The sequence below is a fragment of the Vigna angularis genome, chromosome 7 (genome assembly GCF_016808095.1).
Source record: "Vigna angularis cultivar LongXiaoDou No.4 chromosome 7, ASM1680809v1, whole genome shotgun sequence".
NCBI lineage: Eukaryota > Viridiplantae > Streptophyta > Magnoliopsida > Fabales > Fabaceae > Vigna > Vigna angularis.
In genome coordinates, this window is record NC_068976.1 from 32,314,602 (window position 1) to 32,340,204 (window position 25,603).

At 36.1% G+C, this 25,603-nt stretch overlaps 4 protein-coding genes across 8 annotated transcripts; 3 read left to right on the forward strand and 1 right to left on the reverse strand.

The window, feature by feature from the left end:
• The first annotated feature begins 5,665 nt into the window (after positions 1 to 5,665).
• Positions 5,666 to 7,198, forward strand: LOC108336836 (uncharacterized). The gene is made up of 3 exons (XM_017573286.2): positions 5,666 to 5,943; positions 6,061 to 6,294; positions 6,463 to 7,198. The coding sequence occupies exons 1-3, from the start codon at positions 5,666 to 5,668 to the stop codon at positions 7,196 to 7,198; spliced, it is 1,248 nt and encodes a 415-aa protein (XP_017428775.2).
• Positions 7,199 to 9,407: 2,209 nt separating this feature from the next.
• On the forward strand, positions 9,408 to 10,025 carry LOC108336835 (uncharacterized). Its single transcript, XM_017573285.2, has one exon. The coding sequence runs from the start codon at positions 9,408 to 9,410 to the stop codon at positions 10,023 to 10,025; it is 618 nt and encodes a 205-aa protein (XP_017428774.2).
• Positions 10,026 to 13,089: 3,064 nt separating this feature from the next.
• LOC108338521 (transcription termination factor MTERF4, chloroplastic) lies at positions 13,090 to 16,637 on the forward strand. 4 transcript variants are annotated; one of them, XR_001833043.2, is made up of 4 exons: positions 13,110 to 13,210; positions 13,339 to 13,402; positions 13,509 to 15,217; positions 16,499 to 16,637. XR_001833043.2 is itself a non-coding variant. In XM_017575441.2 (3 exons), exon 3 carries the CDS (start codon positions 13,544 to 13,546, stop codon positions 15,125 to 15,127), a length of 1,584 nt encoding a protein of 527 aa, XP_017430930.1. In that variant the 5' UTR covers positions 13,090 to 13,210; positions 13,339 to 13,402; positions 13,509 to 13,543; the 3' UTR covers positions 15,128 to 15,314. The 4 variants fall into 4 exon arrangements, 3 of the variants coding, with proteins under 3 accessions (XP_017430930.1, XP_017430932.1, XP_052736395.1); XM_017575441.2 differs by lacking the exon at positions 16,499 to 16,637 and having other exon boundaries at positions 13,090 to 13,210; positions 13,509 to 15,314; XM_017575443.2 differs by lacking the exon at positions 16,499 to 16,637 and having other exon boundaries at positions 13,097 to 13,210; positions 13,339 to 13,359; positions 13,509 to 15,314.
• A 143-nt stretch (positions 16,638 to 16,780) lies between these two features.
• LOC108338522 (uncharacterized calcium-binding protein At1g02270) lies at positions 16,781 to 20,184 on the reverse strand. Of its 2 annotated transcripts, none has more exons than XM_017575445.2 (10): positions 19,998 to 20,184; positions 19,778 to 19,882; positions 19,427 to 19,532; positions 18,856 to 19,076; positions 18,689 to 18,765; positions 18,284 to 18,392; positions 18,072 to 18,197; positions 17,646 to 17,753; positions 17,410 to 17,517; positions 16,781 to 17,005 (listed from the first exon to the last, which is right to left on the reverse strand). In XM_017575445.2, the coding sequence occupies exons 1-10, from the start codon at positions 20,127 to 20,129 to the stop codon at positions 16,781 to 16,783; spliced, it is 1,317 nt and encodes a 438-aa protein (XP_017430934.1). In that variant the 5' UTR covers positions 20,130 to 20,184. The 2 variants fall into 2 exon arrangements, with proteins under 2 accessions (XP_017430934.1, XP_017430933.1); XM_017575444.2 differs by having other exon boundaries at positions 16,781 to 17,008.
• Between the last annotated feature and the right edge of the window lie 5,419 nt (positions 20,185 to 25,603).

Consider the following 25,603-nt stretch of genomic DNA (forward strand, 5'->3'; position numbering starts at 1 on the left):
ACTCCTTCTTTTCCATTTGCTTTTATGCATTAATTTACTTTTTTTTTTGCTAACTTTCCATTTTTCCTTTTCTTCATCTCTCTTTCTCCTCTCAGAATTACAACATCTCTTTTCCAATATTCATCCAACATTATTTCTTTAAATTGCTATTTTAATTTGATCTCAATTTGCGAAACAAAATTATCAATAAATAATTTATGATATGCATTAAGTTAAGGGGAAACTTTAAAACTAGTTACTACCATAAGTCCAAAAATATTTAAACAAATAAAAGCGAAAAAAAAATCTAATTAAAATATCAAGAGCCGAAACACTAATACTAACTAATGAGAAAATTTGGGAAATGACATTCTTATATCAAATTTGGAGAAAGATATTGAGTCACACTCAAGAAAGATGTGAATGTGAGTGGTAAGACATGTTAATCATTGTAAGCTATCTTGCTAAGATAAATTTGGATTCTTATAACTTCAAGGTTCTCACAAAGAGAAACCTATTTTTTATATCAAAACTCATATATTTGTCATTACATGTATATCATTTTTTAGGCCAAACTATAAAAGACTCTCAATTTCACATAAAGTCTTACTAAGTAGTCTTTAATGTCTACTAGTGCTATCTTTTATTCCCATTATATGTATAATTATTTTCCACACGAAAACATAAGTGATTCACTTTCCTCTAGCTTTTTATCTCTATAGGCGACTATTCAACCTCTTAATTAAAAACATAAAAAAAAATCACGAACAAAACCCAAAATTATATTGATCCTCTCAATATTATATCAAGTAGACTCAAGCATATGAGACATAATGTGTATTGACATATAACAATTGATCTAGCTAGATATATGAACCCTATAATGAAGGGAGCACATCCCTTACATATTTATAACCTTGTTAAAACAATATTTGAAAGAAAAAGAATCATGTTTTTTTAACAAATAGAGTACATGTTGTAAGGTATCAAAGTCTTAAAGATGTCACTAACTTACTAGAAAAAGTGAACAAAAGTGAATCGCATATCATATAATGGAAAAAGTTCTAAATTTGATATTCATTTATAAGAACTTAAATACTTAAATTAAGTGGCAGGTAATGTTCAGTTTTAAGTTGTTTAATTACCTACTTGACATCAATTGAAAGGCACTATAATCAACCTTCATTACGAAAATTCTTAATTGTAAGACTCATGAAAAATATTTCTCTCAATAGTAACAATTTTATTACTAGATTTCTTTGTGAATGGAAAATATAATAAGAAATAAGAAATTTTGGTAGCTTAATTTGTAGAAAATTGTGGTGATTTCAAGATCATGGGTTCAAACTCTCTTCTACCTTTTTGTTAAAAAAATAAAAATAAAATATTGATAGTGGATAAAGCACTCAGATTTTAAGGCATTATTGAGGGATCCGATATGTCAAGTGGTGATTAAAATATTAATATAATAAATAATATTAAAATAATAAATAATATTAAAAAATTGTTGAATAGTAAAATTTTTGGACTATAAATAGCCATGAGAGGGGAGGTTATTCTGCACAAAGAGAGGAAGAATCAAGTGAGAAATCTTGAGAAATAGAGAAGAAAGAGTTAGGAAGAAATTTTTAGTTGCAAGAAGAGTAGAAGTTCTGGAGGGTTTTCGGGGAAAAAAATTCTGAGCAAGAGATTAAGTCTGGAATAGAGGTAGGGGAGCTAACCTTTCTAAGCTTTTATATTATGATTTAGTATTGTTTTATTACTATTCATGTCTTGAAATTCTGTGTGAATACTGTTAATGAAAAACACAGGTGCTTGTTATATATCTATCTATATTGAATTTCTGTGTTAATATTATATGTTGTTGTTTTGAATCTATAAATAAGAAATTTGTTAAAACTAGTTGAGGAACACTTTGGCTAAGGAAAGACTTGGTACTTAAGTTGTCCATTGTGACACGCCTCTCTTTCCTAGAAGTCTACTCGACAAGTTTTTAACTTAAATCTTGTTGAACAAATTATGTACTGTTAAATTATTGCGCAATATATCTTGTTGGAATGAAAATTTCTGATGAATTCATGTTATTGTGGTAGATATGAAATTATGAATTATAATTGTGATGGTAGGATAGAGGAATCTTAAAAACCGGAGTTGGTACATCCTTGATCATAGAGCAGCCCTGGTCAAATCCAGTAAGTTGTGACTAGTCATATGTACTGGCGTTTATGGTGAGTTTGATTCGTCAAACATTTGATTCTTCTCCGGTGACCATTTATGGTGATATTTTAGTATTGTTAATTTATTTTGTGATATATTCATTTTGTATTATTTCTGTGATGATTGTATTTTATTATATTGGATTTGAATTTATGCATCTGAACATGATATGAGTATTATGGGGAGATTTTGTAATGGTATAATATGAGTTGAGGAATATGAGCATGGTATGAGTCTCGTGGAGAGATTCTATAAGGATACGGTATTTGTGTACATGTTGATGTTGAGGGTCCTGTTGTTGGAGGTTATCCTGATACTCTAATAATCATACAGTCTCAAGTAGAGAATGATGAATTATGTGGTGAGAGGGGCAGGAGGTCCTGGTCTATGTGCCGATTTTGGACATAGTGTTGAGGACTAACCTTGTGGATGGTATGGAGTATTTTGGAAGTGTATTTGTAAGAAGAAGTAGAAGTCATCACAAGTGCATAACCTCCCGTGACCGCTCATCAACGTATCATCTGGATGAGTGTCTATTGGGTATTGTGGGATGAGTGTCTATTGGGTATTGTGGGATGAGTGTCTATTGGATATTGTGGAACGAGTGTCTATTGAGTACTGTGGGATGAGTGTTTATTGGGTATTGTGGGACGAGTATCTATTAGGAATTGTGGTATGATGGGATGAGTATCTATGGTGTGATTGTGGTATGATGGTATGAGGGTGTCTAACATAATTATTATATGATATTTGTTGAGTGTATCAAAGTAATTATGCATGTTTTATAAATGATTTGTTGCATGTTAGCTCACCCTACTTGTTTGTGTTTGTATATGTGCGATGATCGTATAATTCGTTATACGGGAGCAGATGAAGGAATGTCGTCTGATCCAGTGCCAATGAAGAAAGAGATAGAAGAATAAATTAGAAGAATTCGAGTTATATTTATGAGTTTGTAGTTGAAATCTGAGTTTAAAACATATATATATATATATATATATATATATATATATATATATATATATATATATATATGTCAACTATGAATTTTCAGTGTGAGATTATGGGATGTTACCTTAAATGTAATGCTACAATATATAAATTATGAATTATCAAGTGTGAGATTATGGGATGTTACGTTAATGATATCAGAGCGGTTCGTCCTTATGACGACCTAAGAGTTGTGGATTTATCCTACGAACTCATATTATGAATCATAATGACAATAATTCTCTGTGTGAACAGAGAAATGACACGCACACAACCCAACTGTGAAACCTCTAATATGCCTAGCTTGGTGATAGGTTGTCGTTGAAACTATCAAATTAATACTCCTTTTCAAGCAACTTCAGTATTGCCAAGTAGTATTCAAGAAAGTAGATAGGGTTAAAGTATCCCTGAGTTGTCTCCCAACGAATACAGAATTGCCTTTTAATATTTGAATCTTATGAATGCAATGCAATGTTCAAGAATAAAAATGATGTTTGGAGAAGGTTTAAAGAACAAATAAGAAACTTAAAAACGATTATAATGAAATAGGCTAATTCCACTGCTTTTCCAAGATAGATTCATCATCGGTTATTCACAGATAATTGTTCAATTGATTATTATTTAAATTTCAAATTAATTAAAGTACATTCTTAATTAATTTGAGGGTGATCATGCATTTAACCAAAGTAAATTCTCAATCAAATGCAAAACCTTTCTAGATTATTCACAATGAATTCAACCAAAGTACATTCTCAATCAAATCCTATTGTGTTTAATCATGTCTATTCTTAAATCGCCTAACCAAATTAAAAACTAATCAATCAAAGTAAATTCTCAATTGATTATAGTTGAAATTATTACTACCAATCAAAGTACATTCTCAATTGATAGTAAAAACCAATTAATCATATGAAAGTTCCTAAATTAAATCAAAGTAGATTCTCAATTAAACCTAGAAACCCTAGAACTCATATAATCAATATGCATGTAGATTCAAACACATTATGATGCAAAAATCTTTGCTTTTAATTTGATAGAGAGATGAAAGACATAGAGAGAGAACAACTTAAATCAATAATCAAAATAAACAATTGCATTAACTCAATCTAACCTCAAAATCCATAATGGAATTACAGCAGAATAGCCCTAGATGCTTAGCTCTTCATGAATGGAGTTGAATACAAGATGAAATAAGAGAGAGAGAAGTGGTGAATGAATGAATGAAGTCCACTCCTCTTTTCTGCCTCCCCTAGGTCTCTTTATATAAGGCTTGATTGGGCTTGGACTCTGAATATTCAGTTGATAGAATCTTTTATCTTATATCTTCCAAATAACTAAAAGATTTAGATAATTATAACATTATTTGGAAGATATTTTTTGTTGATATTCCCAAATTAAATTAATTCAACAACTGAATTTTATCTTTTAACTTTTTTGAATTTCCAAAATTACACGTAAGCCCTAAAATTTCCTCTATCTGCACTTTAGCCATAATTGAATTTCCCAAAATTGCAACAGAACCCCTTAATTGACCAGACTTTGACTGTTTGACCAGCTTTGACTCATATGGTCGTGGCCAATGGAAGCTTGCCACGTGGCAGCCCTCTTTCTCACCCAATTAGGGTTTTAGATTGGGAAAGGGCTTCTGCCTTTGCTCCTGCAGCGGCTTCGACGGTGATTGCTATGCGACGGCGCTGACGATGAGGTGGTTGGTCAGATCTAGGGTTCATAGCGGCGGCGCGACATTGGGGTTTGCGGCGGCGACGCCTTGCAGCATGGTGATGACGGCGGCACGACAGTGGCGACTAGAGTTAGGTTAGGATGATGAAATTAGGGTTTCTGTTTGGGGAAGATGATGATGTGTCAAGGGTGGTGACGTGGCAACAACTGATTGGTTAATTTGGTGTGCAGAGGATTAATGACATGGCAACTTCTTGATGGTCAGATGTGTGGATATTAGATTTCCATGTGGCATGATCTAGGGAAGTTTGGCTTAGGAGGGGTATGGGTAGGGAAATTTAGGAGGTGTATTTAGAATAGGGTTACTGTTTGGCTTAGTATTGGGCCTGGTTAAGAGGAAAGGGGTGTATGTAGGGAAATTGGGAGGTGCAAGGGTAAAAGTTGTCTGTTTGGCCCATCTGTACATTATTTTCCAAATAAAACCTGATTTTGGGTCTTGAATTGCCCTTTGGACCAATAGAACTTATAATTTCAGCTGCACCAATAAACATTAGAACATCCAAGAATAATTTATGCGCTAAAACACACTTTTTACGCCCCTTTTATTTCCAAACACAATCAATCCAATCATGAGAAATCTTCTTTAAATCAACCATTTAAGCACAAATATCTCATCAAAAATTTAAATTTTAAAGCATAAATGTGGGCATAAATATGCATTCATCACTTGGCAAGAGCTTTGGAGGCTATCACATCTGCTCTTCAACAACAGGGCGCTGCTTTAGTGCAACAGCACGAAATGGCTCTGCAACAATTAGAAGCGGCTAGGCTGAGTTTTGAAGCCAGTCAAAGAGAACATGAGGAAGCCTTAAGGCAACTATCTGAGAATGACACGTCTGTAGAAGCTCAAAGGATTCGGGAATGGACCTTAGAAAACTTTCTACAACACTGTCCACCTACTTTTAATGGGAGGACAAGTCCGGACGAGGCTGATCTATGGATAAGAAATATGGAAAAGATTTTTTATGCGAAAAATTGTTCATCAGAAACTAGGTTGACATACTCCGAGTATCAGCTGTTTGGAGAAGCAATACACTAGTGGGACAACATCAAGCTAGTATTACAGGAAGATGGTGAGATTATTACCTGAGAAGTTTTTAAGAATAAGTTTTACGCTGAGTACTTTCCGGACAGTGTAAGATATGCAAAAGAGGTGGAGTTCTTGCAGCTCGTGCAAGGTAACAAGTCGATAGCTGAGTATGCAGACAAGTTCAAACAGTTGAGACATTTCTACACCCAACCAGCAAATGAAGAATGGAGGTGTAGGAAATTTAAAAATGGATTTAGAACAGACATACAACTAGTCGTGAACCCTTTAGCTATTAAAGAGTTTTCTGCTTTAGTTGAACATGCCAAAGTTGCGGAAAGGTTAACGAGTGAGATTGAAGTTCAGTAGAAGTCATAAAGGGTGGGAGGACCATCTAGGTCACGAGTTGGACAGAATGTAAGGATTCGACCTTATGAAAGACCGCAGCCTCAGAGGATTTCTCATCAGTAACAACATCAACAGAGAATAATCCGATGTTTCGTCTACAGAGGACCTCATCTGAAGAGCGTCTGTCCACAAGTTACTGTGCGCAACAAATGTTTTCTTTGCGGAGCAGAAGGGCATTTTGCTAGAGATTGTCCCTCTAACAAAAGAGAAACAACTCAACCTCAACAACCACCTCAACAGGGAAGGACTGACAATAGGCCACAAGCGATTGGAAGAGTCTATGCTTTAACGGGGGCAGAAGCTGCCAAATCAGGTACCCTCATCATTGGATGTTGTATTATAGCTGGTAGAGACTTGAATGTGTTGTTTGATTCTGGAGTGACACACTCCTTTTTGTCTGAAACTCTTATTCAAGAGTTGAATCTACCCGTGAAAGAGCTGCAGTATGATCTTATAGTGTCTACACTGGCCTCCAAATTGATAAAAACATCGAGGATGTGTCCTCAATGTCCAATAGTTGTAGAAGGACGTAGGTTCAAAGTACATCTTATATCTTTACCTCTACAAGGTTTAGATGTAATCTTAGGAATTGATTGGTTATCTGCTAATCGTATCCTTATAGACTGTAACAAGAAGGAGTTGATTTTCCCTAATCCTGAAAAATCGGAGTTGTTGTCATTACAACAAGTGTTAAAAGAAGTAAAAGAAGGATCTTCGTGTTTCATTATCTTGACTCATCTGGAAGTTGAGAAAAATGAACAAAATCTTGATATTCCCATAGTTAATGAGTTTAGTGATGTGTTTCCAGAAGAAGTACCAGGATTGCCACCTCAATGAGAAGTAGAATTCTCCATCGATTTAATACCTGGAGCTGGACCAGTATCGATAGCTCCATATCGAATGGCCCCAGCAGAGTTGGCAGAGCTGAAGAAGCAAATTGAAGAGCTGTTGGAAAGACAATTCATCCGACCAAGCGTATCACCATTGGGGGGCACCGGTACTGCTGGTGAAGAAGAAAGATGGTAGATCTAGATTGTGTGTCGACTATAGGCAGTTGAACAAGTTAACCATCAAGAACAAGTACCCTTTGCCTAGGATTGACGATTTGATGGATCAATTGCATGGAGCTCAAGTATTTTCAAAGATAGATCTAAGGTCTGGATATCATCAAATTTTGGTTAAAGCTGAAGATGTACAGAAGACTACTTTTAGATCGAGATACGGGCATTACGAGTATGTAGTTATGCCGTTCGGGGTAACTAATGCTCCAGCTTTTTTCATGGATTACATGAACAAAATCTTTCGACCCTTCTTAGATAAGTTTGTCGTAGTCTTTATAGATGACATACTCATTTATTCCAAAAGTCGAGAAGAACATGATGAGCATTTAAGAATTGTGCTTGGGATCTTGAGAGAAAAGAAACTATATGCAAAGTTTTCAAAGTGTGAGTTATGGATACAGAAGGTGCAATTCTTGGGACATGTTATATCAGCTCTAGGCATAGCAGTGGATCCAACCAAAGTGGAAGCAGTGCTACGGTGGGAGAGACCAAATACTATAACGAAAATACGGAGCTTTGTGGGCTTAGTTGGATACTATAGAAGATTTATAGAAGGTTTTTCTAAAATAGTAGCGCCTTTAACACAACTAACTCGCAAAGATCAACCGTTTGTTTGGATGGATAAGTATGAGAAAAACTTCCTAGAATTGAAGCAAAGGTTGACAAGTGCACCAATATTGATTATCCCAAATCCAAGTAAGTCTTTTGAGATTTACTGTGATGCTTCACACCAGGGGTTAGGTTGTGTGCTCATGCAAGAAAAGAAGGTAGTGGCTTATGCTTCAAAACAATTAAAGGTTCATGAGAAGAATTATCCTACTCATGACCTAGAATTGGCAGCAGTGGTGTTTTCTCTGAAGATTTGGCGACACTATCTTTATGGTGTCCAATTTCAAGTATTCAGCGATCACAAAAGTTTGAAGTACTTATTTGACCAGAAAGAGCTAAATATGAGGCAAAGGCGGTGGATGGAATTTTTAAAGGATTATGACTTTGAACTTTTGTATCATCCGAGAAAGGCGAATGTAGTAGCTGATGCTTTGAGTAGGAAGACGGTACATGTTTCCCATATGATGATCAAAGAATTAGAGTTGATGGAGAAATTCAGAGATCTCAAGCTATAGATAGAGTATGAAGTAGATTTCATTAGATGTAGTAGTCTGACTATATTTAGCGACTTTCTAAGTTTAATCAAGGAGAAACAATTGGTGGACCCTAACCTGAAAGAGATAGCAGAATCGATCGAAACAAAACCAACTAAAGAATTTAGGTTAGGACCTGATGGTGTATTAAAATTTAGAAGTAGAGTGTGTGTACCAGACAATGCAGAGATAAAAAGATTAATCCTTGAAGAAGGACACAAGAGTCATTTTAGCATGCATCCCGGCATGGCTAAAATGTATCAAGATCTTAAGGAGTCCTTTTGGTGGCCTGGAATGAAGAAGGAAGTAGCGCAGTTTGTAGTGGCTTGTTTGACTTGTCAAAAGGCAAAAGTGGAACACCAAAGGCCTGAAGGAATGCTACAACAATTAGACATACCAGAGTGGAAATGGGATAGCATTTCTATGGATTTTTTTACCCATTTACCATGAACAATTAGAGGTAATGATGCCATCTAGGTCATCATTGATCGATTGACAAAAAGTGCTCACTTCTTAGCAATAAATCTGAGAATGTCAATGACTAAGCTGGCACAATTGTACATAAAAGAAATAGTGAGATTGCACGGTATACCTTCTAGCATTGTGTCAGATAGAGACCCAAGATTTACTTCTAGATTCTGGCAAACCCTACAGGAAGCTATGGGCAGCAAATTACGAATGAGTTCCGCGTATCATCCCTAAACTGATAGACAATCTGAAAGAACTATCCAGTCATTAGAAGACCTGTTGAGAACTTGCGTATTAGATCATCTTGGTAGTTGGGATGAAATACTTCCTCTTGTGGAATTTACCTATAACAACAGTTTCCAAGCAAGCATAGGTATGGCACCTTATGAGGCTCTGTATGGCAGACGATGTCAAACTCCGTTGTGCTGGTATCAGGATGGTGAATCCGTTTTAATAGGACCTGAGCTACTACAACAAACCTCCAATAAAGTAAAATTGATACGGGAAAGAATGAAGGCTTCTCAGAGTAGAAAAAAATCATATGCAGATCAAAGGAGGAGACCGTTAGAGTTTGCGGTTGGGAATCATGTTTTCCTGCGAGTAACTTCAACCACGGGTGTTGGAAGAGCCCTTCGCTCGAGGAAACTTTCTCCTAAGTTCATTGGTCCATACCAAATTTTGAGACGAATTGGGCCAGTCGCTTACGAGATTGTGTTACCCCCTCAGTTGGCCAATCTCCATTCAGTTTTTCATGTTTCCCAACTAAGAAAGTATGTACCTGATCCTTCTCACATTTTAGAAATAGAGGATATTCAAATTCGAGAGGATCTCTCTGTGGAAGTACAACCTGTTTGTAAAGAAGACACTAAAACAAAGGAACTTAGGGGAAAAACTATCAATTTAGTCAGGGTGGTTTGGGATAAGAGAACATGTGACTCTACATGGAAACTAGAAGAAGAAATGAAGCAATTATACCCTCAACTATTTTCTTAAAGTATAGAATTTTCGAGGTTGAAAATTTTTGTTGTTGGGGAGAATGTAAGACCCATGAAAAATATTTACCTTAATAGTAACAATTTTATTTCTAGATTTCTTTGTGAATGGAAAATATAATAAGTTTATGTAAGAAAAATAAAATGTGGAAAGCTAAATAAGAAATTTTGGTAGCTTAATTGGTAGAAAATTGTGGTGATTTCAAGAACATGGGTTCAAACTCTCTTCTACCTTTTTGTTAAAAAAAAATTTAAAATATTGATAGTGGATAAAGCACTCAGATTTTAAGGCATTATTGAGGGATCCAATATGTCAAGTGGTATTAAAATATTAATATAATAAATAATATTCAAATAATAAATAATATTAAAAAATTGTTGAATAGTAAAATTTTTGGACTATAAATAGCCATGAGAGGGGAGGTTATTCTGCACAAAGAGAGGAAGAATCAAGTGAGAAATCTGGAGAAATAGAGAAGAAAGAGTTAGGAAGAAATTTTTAGTTGCAAGAAGAGTAGAAGTTCTGGAGGGTTTTCGGGGAAACAAATTCTGAGCAAGAGATTAAGTCTGGAATAGAGATAGGGGAGCTAACCTTTCTAAGCTTTTATATTATGATTTAGTATTGTTTTATTACTATTCATGTCTTGAAATTCTGTGTGAATACTGTTAATGAAAAACATAGGTGCTTGTTATATATCTATCTATATTGAATTTCTGTGTTAATATTATATGTTGTTGTTTTGAATCTGTAAATAAGAAATTTGTTAAAACTAGTTGAGGAACACTTTGGCTAAGGAAAGACTTGGTACTTAAGTTGTCCATTGTGACACGCCTCTCTTTCCTAGAAGTCTACTCGACAAGTTTTTACCTTAAATCTTATTGAACAGATTATGTACTGTTAAATTATTGCGCAATATATCTTGTTGGAATGAAAATTTCTGATGAATTCATGTTATTGTGGTAGATATGGAATTATGAATTATAATTGTGATGGTAGGATAGAGGAATCTTAAAAACCGGAGTTGGTACATCCTTGATCATAGAGCAGCCCTGGTCAAATCCAGTAAGTTGTGACTAGTCATATGTACTGGCGTTTATGGTGAGTTTGATTCGTCAAACATTTGATTCTTCTCCGGTGACCATTTATGGTGATATTTTAGTATTGTTAATTTATTTTGTGATATATTCATTTTTTATGATTTCTGTGATGATTGTATTTTATTAGATTGGATTTGAATTTATGCATCTGAACATGATATGAGTATTATGGGGAGATTTTGTAATGGTATAATATGAGTTGAGGAATATGAGCATGGTATGAGTCTCGTGGAGAGATTCTGTAAGGATACGGTATTTGTGTATATGTTGATGTTGAGGATCCTGTTGTTGGAGGTTATCCTGATACTCTAATAATCATCCAGTCTCAAGTAGAGAAGGATGAATTATGTGGTGAGAGGGGCAGGAGGTCCTGGTCTATGTGCCAGTTTTGGACATAGTGTTGAGGACTAACCTTGTGGATGGTATGGAGTATTTTGGAAGTGTATTTGTAAGAAGAAGTAGAAGTCATCACAAGTGCATAACCTCCCGTGACCGCTCATCAATGTATCATCCGGATGAGTGTCTATTGGGTATTGTGGGATGAGTGTCTATTGGGTATTGTGGGATGAGTGTCTATTGGGTATTGTGGAACGAGTGTCTATTGAGTATTGTGGGATGAGTGTTTATTGGGTATTGTGGGACGAGTGTCTATTAGGAATTGTGGTATGAGGGGATGAGTATCTATGGTGTGATTGTGGTATGATGGTATGAGGGTGTCTGACATAATTATTATATGATGTTTGTTGAGTGTATCAAAGTAATTGTGCATGTTTTATAAATGATTTGTTGCATGTTAGCTCACCCTTCTTGTTTGTGTTTGTGTATGTGCGATGATCGTATAATTCGTTATACGGGAGCAGATGAAGGAATATCGTCAGATCCAGTGCCAATGAAGAAAGAGATAGAAAAATAAATTAAAAAAATTCGAGTTATATTTATGAGTTTGTAGTTGAAATCTGAGTTTAAAATATATATATATATATATATATATATATATATATATATATATATATATATATATATATATATATATGTCAACTATGAATTTTCAAGGTGTGAGATAATGGGATGTTACTTTAAATGTAACGCTACAATATATAAATTATGAATTATCATGTGAGATTATGAGATGTTACATTAATAATTTAATTGAGAAATAACTTTGACCTACAATATTTCGAAAATAATTTTAATTGACATTGGTTGAAAAATACTCTCGAGTAAAATCAAATGAAAATAACTCAAATTAATCTAAATTAAATAAAAATGTGTTTAACATAAAAAAAAACGCTGAAAAAGACTTTGAAAAAAATATTCACCAATATTCTAAAAAAAGAAAATTTAATTATGACACATATCTCAATTAAAACAACAAAGTCTTAATTCTAGTTAAACTCATAAACCCTTATCAAAATCAAACGGAAAAGAGAAAATGAAAAAAAAAATTACTTAAGTTTAAAAATATGAAAATTTTCAATTTAGTATCTTTTAAATACAATTTAAAACTATCTAATTTAAATAATCTAATTACTTTTATATAATTATAAAATTTAAAATTCTTTATCCAAACAACGTACAATATTTCAAAATTTATATTAAAAATAAATTATTTTATTACAATTATCTATCTAAACACCGTGCTAAACTGTAAACCTTTAATACATTTGATTCTTTATATTATTTAAACGAATATAAAATTAAAACTAACATAAGGCAACATAATTAAGAAATCGCAGTATAATAATGTTAATAGTTAATTGATTAACACAATACTTTATTTTAGAAAATAAATAAACATTTTAAAATAAAATCAATGAAAAATAAGAAATTTTTTTAAATGATTAAAATTGAATTTTAAATTTTTACAAGGAAACAAATATATATTAATCGTACTGAAAAAAAATGAAAGAATTAAAAGTTTGTTCTAAATTTTAATAAAAATAACGAATAAAAAAAAATGATACATTCTTCAGACGAAACAGGCACAGCCGGATAGATCCTATAAACCCTCTGTAGTTATTGTTATCCTTTCTTGCTCCCTCAGTTCCAAGTGAAACTTCTGCACAGCCTCGTCAATTTCCAATAACTGTAAGTTCATCTCTATCTCTCAATCTCTTCCACCCTATCCCTCACATTACTATTGTTACGATTTCCTTAATTAAGCATGAAAAGCTTTATAATTTTTTCTCCATTTTTTTTTGGTGTTTATGCGGCAGAATCCTTTAAAGGCTTCAAAGGTTATACCCCAAACATTGAACTTCTGGGTTTCTTTTGGTTTTGGTATTCATCTTTCTCATTTGTTAAAGTTTGTAATTTTGTTCCCGTTTCAATTATGTTCAACAATTGCTCATTCAACTGAGTGATTCCTTCTTTTTTCTTTCTGCAGATTCAATCCAACGGTAGTGATTGGACCTTGAAAATATGAAAGTAATAAACTTTTCTGGTAGCATAGCAAAACCCAGTTTTTTGATTGGCCAATCGGAAATGCCTATTCTAACATTTGGTCATTGTAAGCTGAGTGCTACCCTTGCTCTACGGTTATCACGAGATTGCATTAGAAGAATGGAGTTGATTACGAAACTTCAGTATTCTGTTGCTGATAGGACATTTAGTTCTGGTTCGGTGTATTCGCCGACGCCTGAATCGGAGTCCGGTAGAATGAATCGTCGCCGGGGAGGTTCCTCATCGATATATAGCCGTCCTAGTTTATCAGAAATGAAGAAAGAGAAGGCTGCACTAAGGGAAAAAGTTTATGAGTTCTTGAAGACAATTGGCATTGTTCCTGATGAGCTTGATGGTCTTGAACTTCCTGTGACTGTTGATGTTATGAGGGAGCGCATAGATTTTCTTCATAGTTTGGGGCTTACAATTGAAGATATCAACAATTATCCACTTGTTCTTGGCTGCAGCGTCAAGAAGAACATGATTCCTGTGCTTGACTATCTTGGTAAATTGGGAGTGAGGAAATCCTCCATTACGTTGTTCTTGCAGAGATACCCACAAGTTCTCCATGCTAGTGTTGTTGTGGATCTTATGCCAGTGGTTAATTATCTTAAGGGGATGGATATCAAGACTGAGGATATTCCTCGTGTTCTTGAGAGGTACCCTGAAGTGCTTGGCTTCAAACTTGAGGGAACCATGAGCACATCAGTTGCTTTTTTGATTGGAATTGGTGTAGGAAGAAGACAAATTGGAGGTGTCTTAACTAAATATCCAGAGATTTTGGGTATGCGAGTTGGTAGAATCATTAAGCCTTTTGTGGAATATCTGGAAAGTTTGGGAATTCGAAGGTTAGCCATTGCTAGATTGATAGAGCAACGACCTTATATTCTTGGATTTGGGCTGGATGAGAAGGTGAAACCAAATGTTAAATCCCTTGAAGATTTTAGTGTTAGACGAACATCACTTCCTTCTATAATTGCTCAGTATCCTGACATCATTGGAACTGACTTAAATTCAAAGCTTTTCAATCAGAGAATTATACTCAATTCGGTGCTTGAATTGGATACAGAGGACTTTGCCCGAGTTGTTGAGAAGATGCCACAGGTAGTTAGCCTCATTAGGGGACCTATGCTGAAGCATGTTGATTTTCTTAAGGATTGTGGCTTTTCGTTGCCTCAGATAAGGAAGATGATTGTTGCATGTCCTCAATTACTCGCTTTAAACATTGACATTATGAAACTTAGCTTTGATTACTTCCAAATGAAGATGAAAAGACCTTTGGAAGATTTGGTTACATTCCCTGCATTCTTCACTTATGCTTTGGAGTCAAGTATAAAGCCTAGGCATGTGAGGGTTGCCAAGAAAGGGTTAAAGTGTTCTTTGTCATGGATGCTTAATTGTTCTGATGAGAAGTTTGAGCAACGAATGGACTATGACACTATTGACATGGAAGAAATGGAAATGGAAATGGAATCATCATTTGACATGGATTCACTAACACAACCAAGGAGTGATGATGAGTCAGATTTTGACTATGAAGACAGTGACGAAGATGATGCGTAGAATGATTAAGTTACTCAAATAACTAGGATAATTTTGCTTTTCTGTTGGATGATCTTTATCTGAAAGTCACAATGCTGAAATATTGGAAAGGTAAATTATTATGCAAGTACATAGAAGTATTTTCAAGTGTTTTGTGTACTAATTTTTAGTATCTTTATGTGATATGGTATTGAATCTTGTATTCAAATGATTTTAGACTTTCCTCCTACTTATTTCTCTTTGTAGTTTGTACATGTTTACACTTTGAAAAATGAAAAATGTATGAATAGGACGAAGACCATTTCATATTTTTGGCATGTGGTGATGCCATAAATCCTCAAATGAGTGAATTATCAGCATATTATTTAGAAACTGGTTACAGTAGAAATGATAAAGTGGTTCATAAATAAATAGAAGTTCTATCTAGTGTTTGGAACCATATCCTGATTGAGGAGAGGAGGACCTTGTACTTAGTTTTCTGAGAAATTGATTCATTCTTTTTATTGCAGGTTTGTTAATTAATCTGCATGCGTTTCCTTCATGGTAGCAAGTATATTTCGACTAGGAATAATAAAGGGTTGAATATTTTTAATTTTATTTTTCAAAATTTGATAATATAATTTAAAAGTATTTTTTAAAATATAAATAAGTTGCACAATAAATTATAAGTTTTAAAACCAGATTAATCTTTTTAAAAGTAACTTCATCATTTTTTACAATTAGTACAAATAAATAAAGTTTTTTTCTTAAATTGAAAAACTTGATTGAACCATGTTTTGAAAGTGAAACCAAATTAAATGTAGTAAGAAAATAAAAGACCAAAAAGGTAATTAAGTAAAAAATGAAAGAGTAAAACTAATTTAATTATTTTTGTAATTATTAATTTAACACATCAATTTACATAAAAAAAAATTAACATGCCAATCACCTCTTAACAAATTTGTCGTCATTCCAAAACTAAAACAAAATAAATCAAACAATCCCTTAACTGTTTGACATTTTTCGTGCTTAACTAATATATTTTCAGCAGCTAGCAAATTCAACATCAAGGTTTTTGAATCCAGGCTGCCAAAATTTCAAGGGTAGATGCAATCTGCCTGGTTTAATGACTCTGTAGACCAAGATATTGATATTATTATTTTGCAAAGCATTTTATTTTGTATTAGAATCTTTTGCTACCATTGCTTAGAATGTGCATGCAATTCCTTTGGTTATATTTCCATGGAATGCACAATTTTTTAATTTGTTACATAGAGAATCTGTTCACATTTTTTCTAAAGTCTTCACTGTCTCAAGAAGCTCTACATGTTGCACCACCTCACCGAGTAACCCTTATACAGATTAGTATGGTTTTTCTTTCTGCCAATTGTTTGAATCTTTTCTTTGTTTCAGTTAACTGGGGAATAAGAAACTGAGTGATGGGATGGATCTTGCTACTTCAAATGTCATCATTAGTCTATGGTGTGTATGAGAATGTTAAGTGGTACAGCTTCACATTGCCCTTTTACTTCGCTTGTTCTACATATGAAATCACTTCTGCTTAATGATGGTGCAGTGATTTCCATTATGTTCCCTTGTCAGTTCCATCATTCCACTCATAGCTTTGTGTTATTTATGTAATGAAGCTTTGCTACCAAGTTCTAAGCTAAAATGCTCCCAAGTATTGTCTGGAAATTATTTTGTAGTGTGGCATAGCATTCTTATGGGTGAGAACACTACAGTGAGTGTTGCATGATCAGAGAGAGAGTAGTCTTCAGGCCATCTACCTTTTTCCACCTCTGGGGGGAAAAGAACTGCATTTTTTACATTAAAACCAATTGTTTCACTACCATCTGCCTCATCATCATGTTGCCCATTTTTGTCATCTCTTTGATCTGATCCTGTTGGATTCCAGATTTGCTGCTGCAACAGCATAAAATTAGACCATGATTTAGCCAACAAAGTTTTTGGTGAAGAATAAAATAGTCTAACTCTAAGAACATCTATATAACTTACATAATGAGACAAAACTATGACAGGACCAAAAGTTTACTTCACTATGTTTGTGAAAGCTGACAAGTTGGATCAATCATGCTTCATTACCAATTACAGTTGTTATAAAGGTTAATCTGAATTACACACATGACAGAACTCCATACTTTATATAGTTTGTCAAATGACATGGCAGCAATGTCCAATGCATTAGTACTTTCAATGCATTAGTATTTTCAATGCTCTAAGGAGAAAAAGAACATTTAGATTTCAAGGAACTTGTTGTAAGAAATTCAAATAACATATATCTAATTTAGTCCGAACTACTTTACCAGATATCCTTTATAATCAATAACACCATTTCCATTTATCTCTGCTTGAACCCACAAGTCCTTCGTCTCTTCGACACTTAACCCATGACAATGACCAATTAAATTAAGCTGCAGAAAATGGAAAAGCCCAAAAAACTCTATTAAGATGAGGACTTCTCATACAAGCACACAGAACTATCTGAAATGTAGAAGTATTCATCTACTCATGTAATTATAATGGATATACCACTGCATACCCGTCTAAGTGCTGCACAGAAACTAGAATAGGTAATACAATCTTCCTTGTCAACCTTTAGAAAAACAAATGCATCTCTCTCTGTCAGTGAATCTCTTCGCAATAGATACTGAAAAAGGTGAAGCTTATTGTCAGTGACAGAGTTCTTTTGCACAACTACATTAATAGCATGATGGTAGTTTGGTCTTGATTAAAGAACAACTTTCAATTAACACCTCCTGGCCACCATAAATTTAAATTCTAAATTCTTTACGGTAGGTCTACAGAAGGTCCAGAGGTAAAAGCTGTGAAATAAGAACACAATGTAATATTTCTCAAAAACTATGTATTACTATTTAGCACGAACACGTTAGCCAACGCAAGATTATCTCTACCAAACCCCTTTCCCTTTCCTATAGGTCTGCAATAAAATGATCCAAACAATTACCTTAAACATGCTAAATAGTGCTTCACTCCAACTTGTTTGAAGTAGTTTTTGATATTTGTCAGGGTTAAGAAGCCATATAAAATCAACAGCACATACGTTTCCAAGATGATTGTGGTGGCTAACCCACTGCATAGAGAAAAGGTAAAACAAATGTGGGTGATATAGAATGTTATCCAGCTGAAAATTCTGAAAGTAATGTTATTGGTTATGACCTTGTGAGCATCAGCATCAGTGTAATGATGTGCAATATCATATGATGATACAAACCCCTGAGACCTCAGGAACTTGTAAACATGTCCCCTTTTGCTTCCATTCCAGTCACTGGGAAATTAAAACCATCCTAAATAAAACTTTTAAAGTAATTATCACTAATTAACAAAAAAATGAAGTGGGTATTTGTTATTAGGATACATTCTCCTTCCTAATCACTAGTTAATACCACTTAATGATTTTAAGTAACTTTTTTGCTTTTCATCAAAGAATCGATTCTAGGACTAAAATCGATACTAAATAAGTTGAATAACTTTATAGATTGTCTTATTTCAAAATCAATGTTAACAAAAATCAATTTTTTCATTGATAATCCAAAAACACTAAATTCAGAGTGATATGTTTACCCGCATAATATGATCGGCAAAGGCTTAAGTTGGTGCTCATTCTGATAAGATTCGATATATTGAAGTAACTTATAGACCTGCACAAAAGCAAAATTTTGAAGTACAAAGTGAGATGCCAAAGGTAACAAAAAGTAGTGTTTAAATACCAAAACTAAGTGCTCACATACTTGATGCAGTCGTACAAGGCAAAGACTCGGATCATGAGGAAACAGTAGGTGAGTGTTGACAATCAGAATTTCGTGCCTAACATCACTGTTTTGACACTGTGAAAAGGGAAAAGCTAACTCAACGTGTAACAGTTGAGCTACTCGATCACTACAATCATTAAAGTGCAACTCTTTATAGTTAACAACTGTGAAATATTCCTTTTGCACTGCTATCAGAAGACCTGAACACTCAAAAGGGAGCCATGTGAACATTTGCGTTTGTGCACAAATTCAACAAGTTGCTAATAAAACCATGCGTATGGAAAATTAAGTATGAAAACATCATCAGAATTTAGATCTATAAAGACCCAGTTTGAATAAACTTCCATACAAACACTGATAATCAATTTTTGTTCAAGTTTTTGAAGGAATTAGGTGGGACAACTTCTACAAAAGTGAAATTTCTAAATTTTGAGAAATTTCCATTTTATTCTTTTACTTTCTTCTGCATAAGTTTTTATGAAAGTTTATTAAAAAAAGTCCTAGAAGAGTTCAACAATGTATTTTCCAATTGAGGGAGAATGTTGTTTACCATCACCACGATTGTTGGTCCTTGCAAGCTTGAAATTAATATAACCAGTATCACCAAGTCTCTTGTCATACAAATCAACAAGCTCTTCGTTTCCAATCCAAAATTCCTGTACAAATCCAGCATATCATCAGCACCACCACCACCCCACAAAAGCATTCCATGACAGAAGAAAAAAACAGTTTTCAGCCAGAAGATTTGAACTTGAGACCTCATATAATCATATTTTATCATAACCTATAATGGTTAATTTTCTAATCAACATTTGTGTAATGAATAAAAACATGCTACCCTAGGCTTTTAAGCCCATTAAAGAAGATTCCAGGTCCAATCTATTTCATTGATCATGCAAACCTGAAGACAGATTATGGAAGATCTCTCATACAACAACCAATCCAATATCCTTTGATTCCTGGCCAACCAGCATGCTTTGAAGTCACTTTCACGGCAATTCTGATCCTGTTTTCAACCCACCAAAACACAGATCAGTGAAAACAAGCATCCAAATTTAGAGCACCCCATTTATGCAAGTGATCAATGCAAACATGAGAAACACATAACACAAAAGAAGAACCTCATGGTTGAGACGCTTGTATATTGGTGCAAGAATGTTAAAAGTGGTGCATGTAACGAAAGGTGGTTGGTTTTGGTTATCTTGCATTGAAGAGGCAATTGCGTAACTCCTGGTCCTTGAAATTCTTCCCATCTTCTCCCAACTCCTATGGTGACTTTTCTCAGTTCTTAGCTAAAGTACAAATCTAGCAAAGCAATGCTACTATCTATATATACAATAAGAAATATATTCGCACAATCTCTTTCATACCCCCACCAAGTGCCAACTTTAATAGGATGCTATGAACAGAAGCCATTCACATAAAGCGTCCTTTGAATAAAATATATATATATATATATAGTTACTATTATGTGTGTCCCAAAACCATTTTTTTCCTTTCTCTGGAGGGATAAACAAGTTCAACATTTTTCTGTTGTAGTTGATAGTGATGCACGAATCCATGTTCTTTTACATTGCATTTCATATAAATTAATTTCACTCTTCACTTTTGACTTTGTTTATAAGGGTGAATTTGACAGAAAGAAAAACAGATAAAGGAAAAAAAAAATAGATGAGAAAAGAAAAGAAGCAAACATATGTGAAAAATAAAATAACACAATAAAAGTTTTTAGTAGAAAAGAGACAATGGAAAAAATGATTTATTTATTTTTTTATCCATGTTAATTGTTAGTATCTCTCAGTGAAAGATTGAACTCATCACCTCTCCACCGTTCTTTTTAAACCCTCAATTCATCCTTAGTGAATATTTGTCATCTCAATATAATAACAATTTCTGTATAGATATTTGGGATCGAGATAGAGACCTTGCTGGTGTGTCTTTGTTGCTTCTAAATGTCTGGAACTCTTACTTCTCCTTAGCAGATGTTTATGGACGTCGTCCACTTCAACAAAGGGAGGGAGTACCGGCGAAGATACTCCGACGCCCAAGTCAGACGTGGGTTATGGAGTCTCAGTTCTCAAGGAAAAGACACTATCCTCACAATAGAGTATTTTTCAGTATTCAATAGAACGTACCTGGTCTTCCCTCTCTTTCCTGTATTTAACCTTAATAAAATCTGTAACAGACTTACCTTAAACAGTTTACCTTAAAATTCGGTCAGTTGCCCGTAATCTGCGTCATTCATATCTTTAATCAAATCTTTTTGACTATTTCATCTTCTGGTGGACTATAAGTCCAATTACTTAAATGTTGGGCCATGGCCCAACATCGTTTAACTTGACTGAGCGCTAAACCTGGATTGACCTGATTGAGTGAATCTGGTTTGACTTTTAACGTACGCGGGGCATGTTTGATCTGGGTTGACGAGCGCTTCTAAACCAGCGGATAGAGCGATCGTTACTGGATGGTGGATGTTAGTGCTTATGACTCAGTTAATAGAGCGATCGTTATTGGATATGGATGCTAACCGCTCGTCTTAGGTATCTCGTCAGCCAATAATCATCACAGAGAGGCTTTAAACATACAATTCGACAGCCAATAATCATCAAAGAGATGCTTTAAATGCACAAAATCGACAACACAAAAGTAGCCGTCATGGGGGGGCGATCTATTCATACCGAACCTGGCAGGGAGGGAAGAAGGGGACCCACACCCCTTCGGCTCACCAATCTAATTCCGTTTACGGAAAACATCATGCAAACCGCTATGCCAGAGAAACCTCCTCCAGCATTAGAAAGATACGACGGCTCAGCAGACCCCGATAACCACCTCAGAAACTTCATCGATGCGATGACATTCTACACGGATAGCAACCCAGTCATTTGCTGAGCTTTCTCCTTGTCTTTGAAAAATGAAGCATTGGAGTGGTACCATACCCTCCCTCCAAATACGATAGATTGTTTTGCCACGGTGGAAACTCTCTTCAAAAGACAGTATGCCGCCAACAGAAGGCAGGAGATGACGCTGGAAGAATTGGTAAACACTAAACAGGAGAAAGATGAAACCCTGAGAGCGTTCATGCAGAGGTACAACGAGGTTGCAAGACGAGTGAAAGACACGAATCACACCTTCGTCATTAGCAATTTTCCCTCATGTTTAAAATCGAGGTATTTTGCTGAACAGTTGTATGTTGAGCCACCAAAATCTATGGAAGAACTCTAGGAAATGATCGCTAAATTCATACGTATTGAGGACCTACGAAACTCAAGGAGAAAGCAACAACAAGAAGTTCCCAATAACGAGAATAAGGAGGTGAAGCGATCATCTAAGAGCAACAAAAGTGATAGGCCTCCTCGAAAGGACTTAATCTGGACACCCAAGTATGATCACTACACTTCTCTTAACGCACCAAGGGCAAAAGTACTTGAAGAGGCCCTACACACTGAACTCCTCACAGTTCGAAGGAAATCCTCACCAAAGAACGCCGATGGAAGTAAAGCCTATTGTCTACACCAAAATCATGGTCATGACACAGAGAACTGTACCATAGTAAGAGATGAGATAGAGAGACTTATCCGTGTGGGCTACCTCCAAATATATGTGAGAAGGGAAGCGGCCAAGGCAATAAGTCCCCCTAGAAGAGGAACTTCACGTAAAAGTCTCGAGCCTTCATTTCGGAGAGACGATCGACATAAACGACGCTCCCGAAGCCGCACTCGAGACCCTGAGTGAGAAAGGTCGATCCGAGGACGAATTGACACCATATATGGAGGCTTCGCGAGAGGAGGGGCATCATCCTCTGCTCGCAAGAGACATTTGAGAAACTTAAAAAATGTGCACATGGTAGATCGACAGCCGCGATCCATGCCCAACATTACTTTCACCAATGCAGATTTCCACACTCCCGATCCGGATCACGATGACCCATGGTCATCACTGCCGAGATAGCACGATATGATGTCAGCAAAGTATTGGTTGATCAGGACAGTTCGGTCAACATCCTATACTGGGCTACATTCCTTAAAATGGATCTATCCGAAGACTTGATAGCCCCATTCAATGAGTAGATTGTAGGGTTCGCAGGAGAAAGAATTGACACTCGAGGATATCTCGACTTAAGAACTCGACTCGGGACAGGTAAGGAGGCAAAAGAGCTCAGGATAAGGTTCTTATTGGTAGAGGCAAACACTTCATACAATACATTACTGGGACGACCTTGCTTGAATGCTTTCGGAGCCATCATGTCCACTCCTCACTTAGCTATGAAATTCCCGTCAGAAAGAGGTACTGTTTGCACAGTAAGGGCAGATCAACGAACAACTCGACAATGTTATGTTGCTGGCCTAAAAGTCACACCCTATGTACCGCCAAGAAAAACTAGGGGAGCAGAAACAGCAGTGATCGACCTTGACCCTATAACCAACGTCGACGATCGCATCCAACCTCAGGGCGACGTCAAGTCGTTCGTACTGGGAAAGGACGAATCACAAACCACGACTATTAGAGGTAACCTGGAGCCAAACGACGAGCGTAATTTGGCAGAAATTTTGAGAACCAATGCCGACCTGTTCGCCTGGGTGACCGCCGATATGTCGGGAATCCATCCCGGGGTAATGACGCACAAGTTGTCCATTTTCAAAGAAGCACGCCAGTCGCTCAGAAGAAGCGGAGATTCGGTGAAGAAAAGCGAGACACCATACAAATGGAGGTCACCAAGCTACTGAAAGCTCAGTTCATCAGAGAGGTAACCTACACAACATGGCTATCGAACGTAGTCATGGTTAAAAAGTCGAACGACCAGTGGAGAATGTGTGTCGATTTTACGGATCTCAACAAGGCATGTCCTAAAGATTCTTACCCTCTTCCAAGCATTGATCGATTGGTGGATGAGGCCTCCAGACACGCAATGTTGAGCTTCCTTGACATGTATTCAGGATACAACCAGATCCCGATGTATCTACCAGATCCCGATGTATCTACCAGATTAGGAGCGAACAACTTTCATAACCGAACGCGCCAATTACTATTATGAGGTAATGCCGTTCGGTCTAAAGAATGCAGGTGCCACCTATCAGCGTCTTATGGATAAAATTTTCCACCACCAAATTGGAAAATGTATGGAGGTGTACGTGGACGACATGGTCGTTAGGAGTCAGTCGGTGGAACAACACTTTAAAGATTTGACGGAAGTTTTCCTTCAGGTACGACGGTACAACATGCGATTAAACCCGTTAAAATGCACTTTTGGCGTACCAGCCGAAAAGTTTCTGGGATTCATGCTAACCTGCAGGGGGATAGAAGCCAATCCGGATAAATGCCGAGCGATCCTGGAAATGAAAAGCCCAACTAATTTGAAGGAGATGCAGCGCCTGATTGGTCGTCTAACTGCTTTGTCACGTTTTATCCCGAAACTGGCAGAGCATATCAAACCTATCCTTAAGAATATGAAAAGGGTATCACTCAGCACTAGGACGACCAATGCGGGAAAGTTTTCGTTGCTGTCAAGGATATCCTCACCAGTCCTCCTATCATGACCCGACTAACAATTGGATATGACCTGCAGTTATACATAGTTGCATCCAACAATGCTGTAAGTGTTGCTCTTATCCAAGAGACTCCAATTTTTAAGTTGATATATTTTGTCAGCAGAACTTTACAAGGGGCGGAAGAAAGGTACTCCTAAATAGAAAAGGTGTCTCTGGCTCTACTTACAACGGTGCGCCGTCTCTGACCGTATTTTCAGAGCCATCAAATGGTGGTGCGCACAAATCATCCAGTCGCTAGGATTCTCCGGAAGCCTGACCTGACAGGTAGGATGGTCTCCTGGTCTATTGAGCTTTCCGAATTCGGCTTACGCTTTGAACCTCGGGGATCCGTCAAAGGTCAACATCTGGAAGACTTTGCAGCTGAATTAACACCCATACCTGATGACTCAGTACCACTATGGTATCTTAAAGTGGATGGCTCCTCGGACAAAAGGGGTGGAGGAGCTGGCGTTGTCCTGGAAGGACCGAACGATATTATTATTGAACAAGCCATAATTTTTCGCTTTCAAACCAGCAATAATCAAGCAGAGTACGAAGCTTTGATAGCCGGTTTAACTCTAGCTAAAGAGTTAGCAATTGCTCGGTTAAAATGTCGAATGGACTCTCAACTGGTGGTCGGTCATATAAAGGGGACTTTCCAGGTTAAAGATAATCAACTTCTATGCTATTTCCATAAAGCTAGTAACCTCCTAAAAGATTTTGTCAACGTCAACATTACCCACGTGCCTAGGGAACAAAATTCTAGAGCAGATCTCTTGTCCAAGCTGACTCACTCAAAAGAAAAAGCGCAACTGTCTTCAGTCATCAAGATGACACTCGACAAGCCTGCAGTTGAAACTTTTTCCACTGATGTAGAGACACTCAAAGCTGACTGGCGACGCAACATACAAGAACTGATAATGAAGCAGGAACAGGGAGAAAAGGTTAGTACAACCGACTCGAAACGCATCGCTCATTTTCTGTGTATAGGGGACGATTTGTACAAACGCGGCTACACTACGCTGCTGTTAAAATGCTTGTCAGCAGAAGAAGCAGATTACGTCCTGCGAGAGCTTTACAACGAAATATGTGGTTTACATTCAGGAAAGCGTACGCTCAGACCCGAGTACTGCAAGCAGGGTATTACTGGCCAACGATCGACCATGATTGTGAAACGTTCGTTAAAAAGAGCATATCCCGTC

Excerpts from the sequence above, each read along its gene's own strand:
- LOC108336836 (XM_017573286.2), top strand. The coding sequence starts at position 5,666 with ATGGCTCTGCAACAATTAGAAGCGGCTAGGCTGAGTTTTGAAGCCAGT. Across the intron at positions 5,944-6,060 it reads ACATACTCCGAGTATCAGCT|TGTAAGATATGCAAAAGAGG; the intron begins GTTTGGAGAAGC and ends CTTTCCGGACAG. Across the intron at positions 6,295-6,462 it reads CATGCCAAAGTTGCGGAAAG|AGGACCTCATCTGAAGAGCG; the intron begins GTTAACGAGTGA and ends TTTCGTCTACAG.
- LOC108336835 (XM_017573285.2), top strand. The coding sequence starts at position 9,408 with ATGGCACCTTATGAGGCTCTGTATGGCAGACGATGTCAAACTCCGTTG.
- LOC108338521 (XM_017575441.2), top strand. The coding sequence starts at position 13,544 with ATGAAAGTAATAAACTTTTCTGGTAGCATAGCAAAACCCAGTTTTTTG.
- LOC108338522 (XM_017575444.2), bottom strand. The coding sequence starts at position 20,129 with ATGGGAAGAATTTCAAGGACCAGGAGTTACGCAATTGCCTCTTCAATG. Across the intron at positions 19,533-19,777 it reads CTTCCATAATCTGTCTTCAG|GAATTTTGGATTGGAAACGA; the intron begins GTTTGCATGATC and ends GGATTTGTACAG. Across the intron at positions 18,393-18,688 it reads TTGCCGATCATATTATGCGG|TGACTGGAATGGAAGCAAAA; the intron begins GTAAACATATCA and ends TTAATTTCCCAG.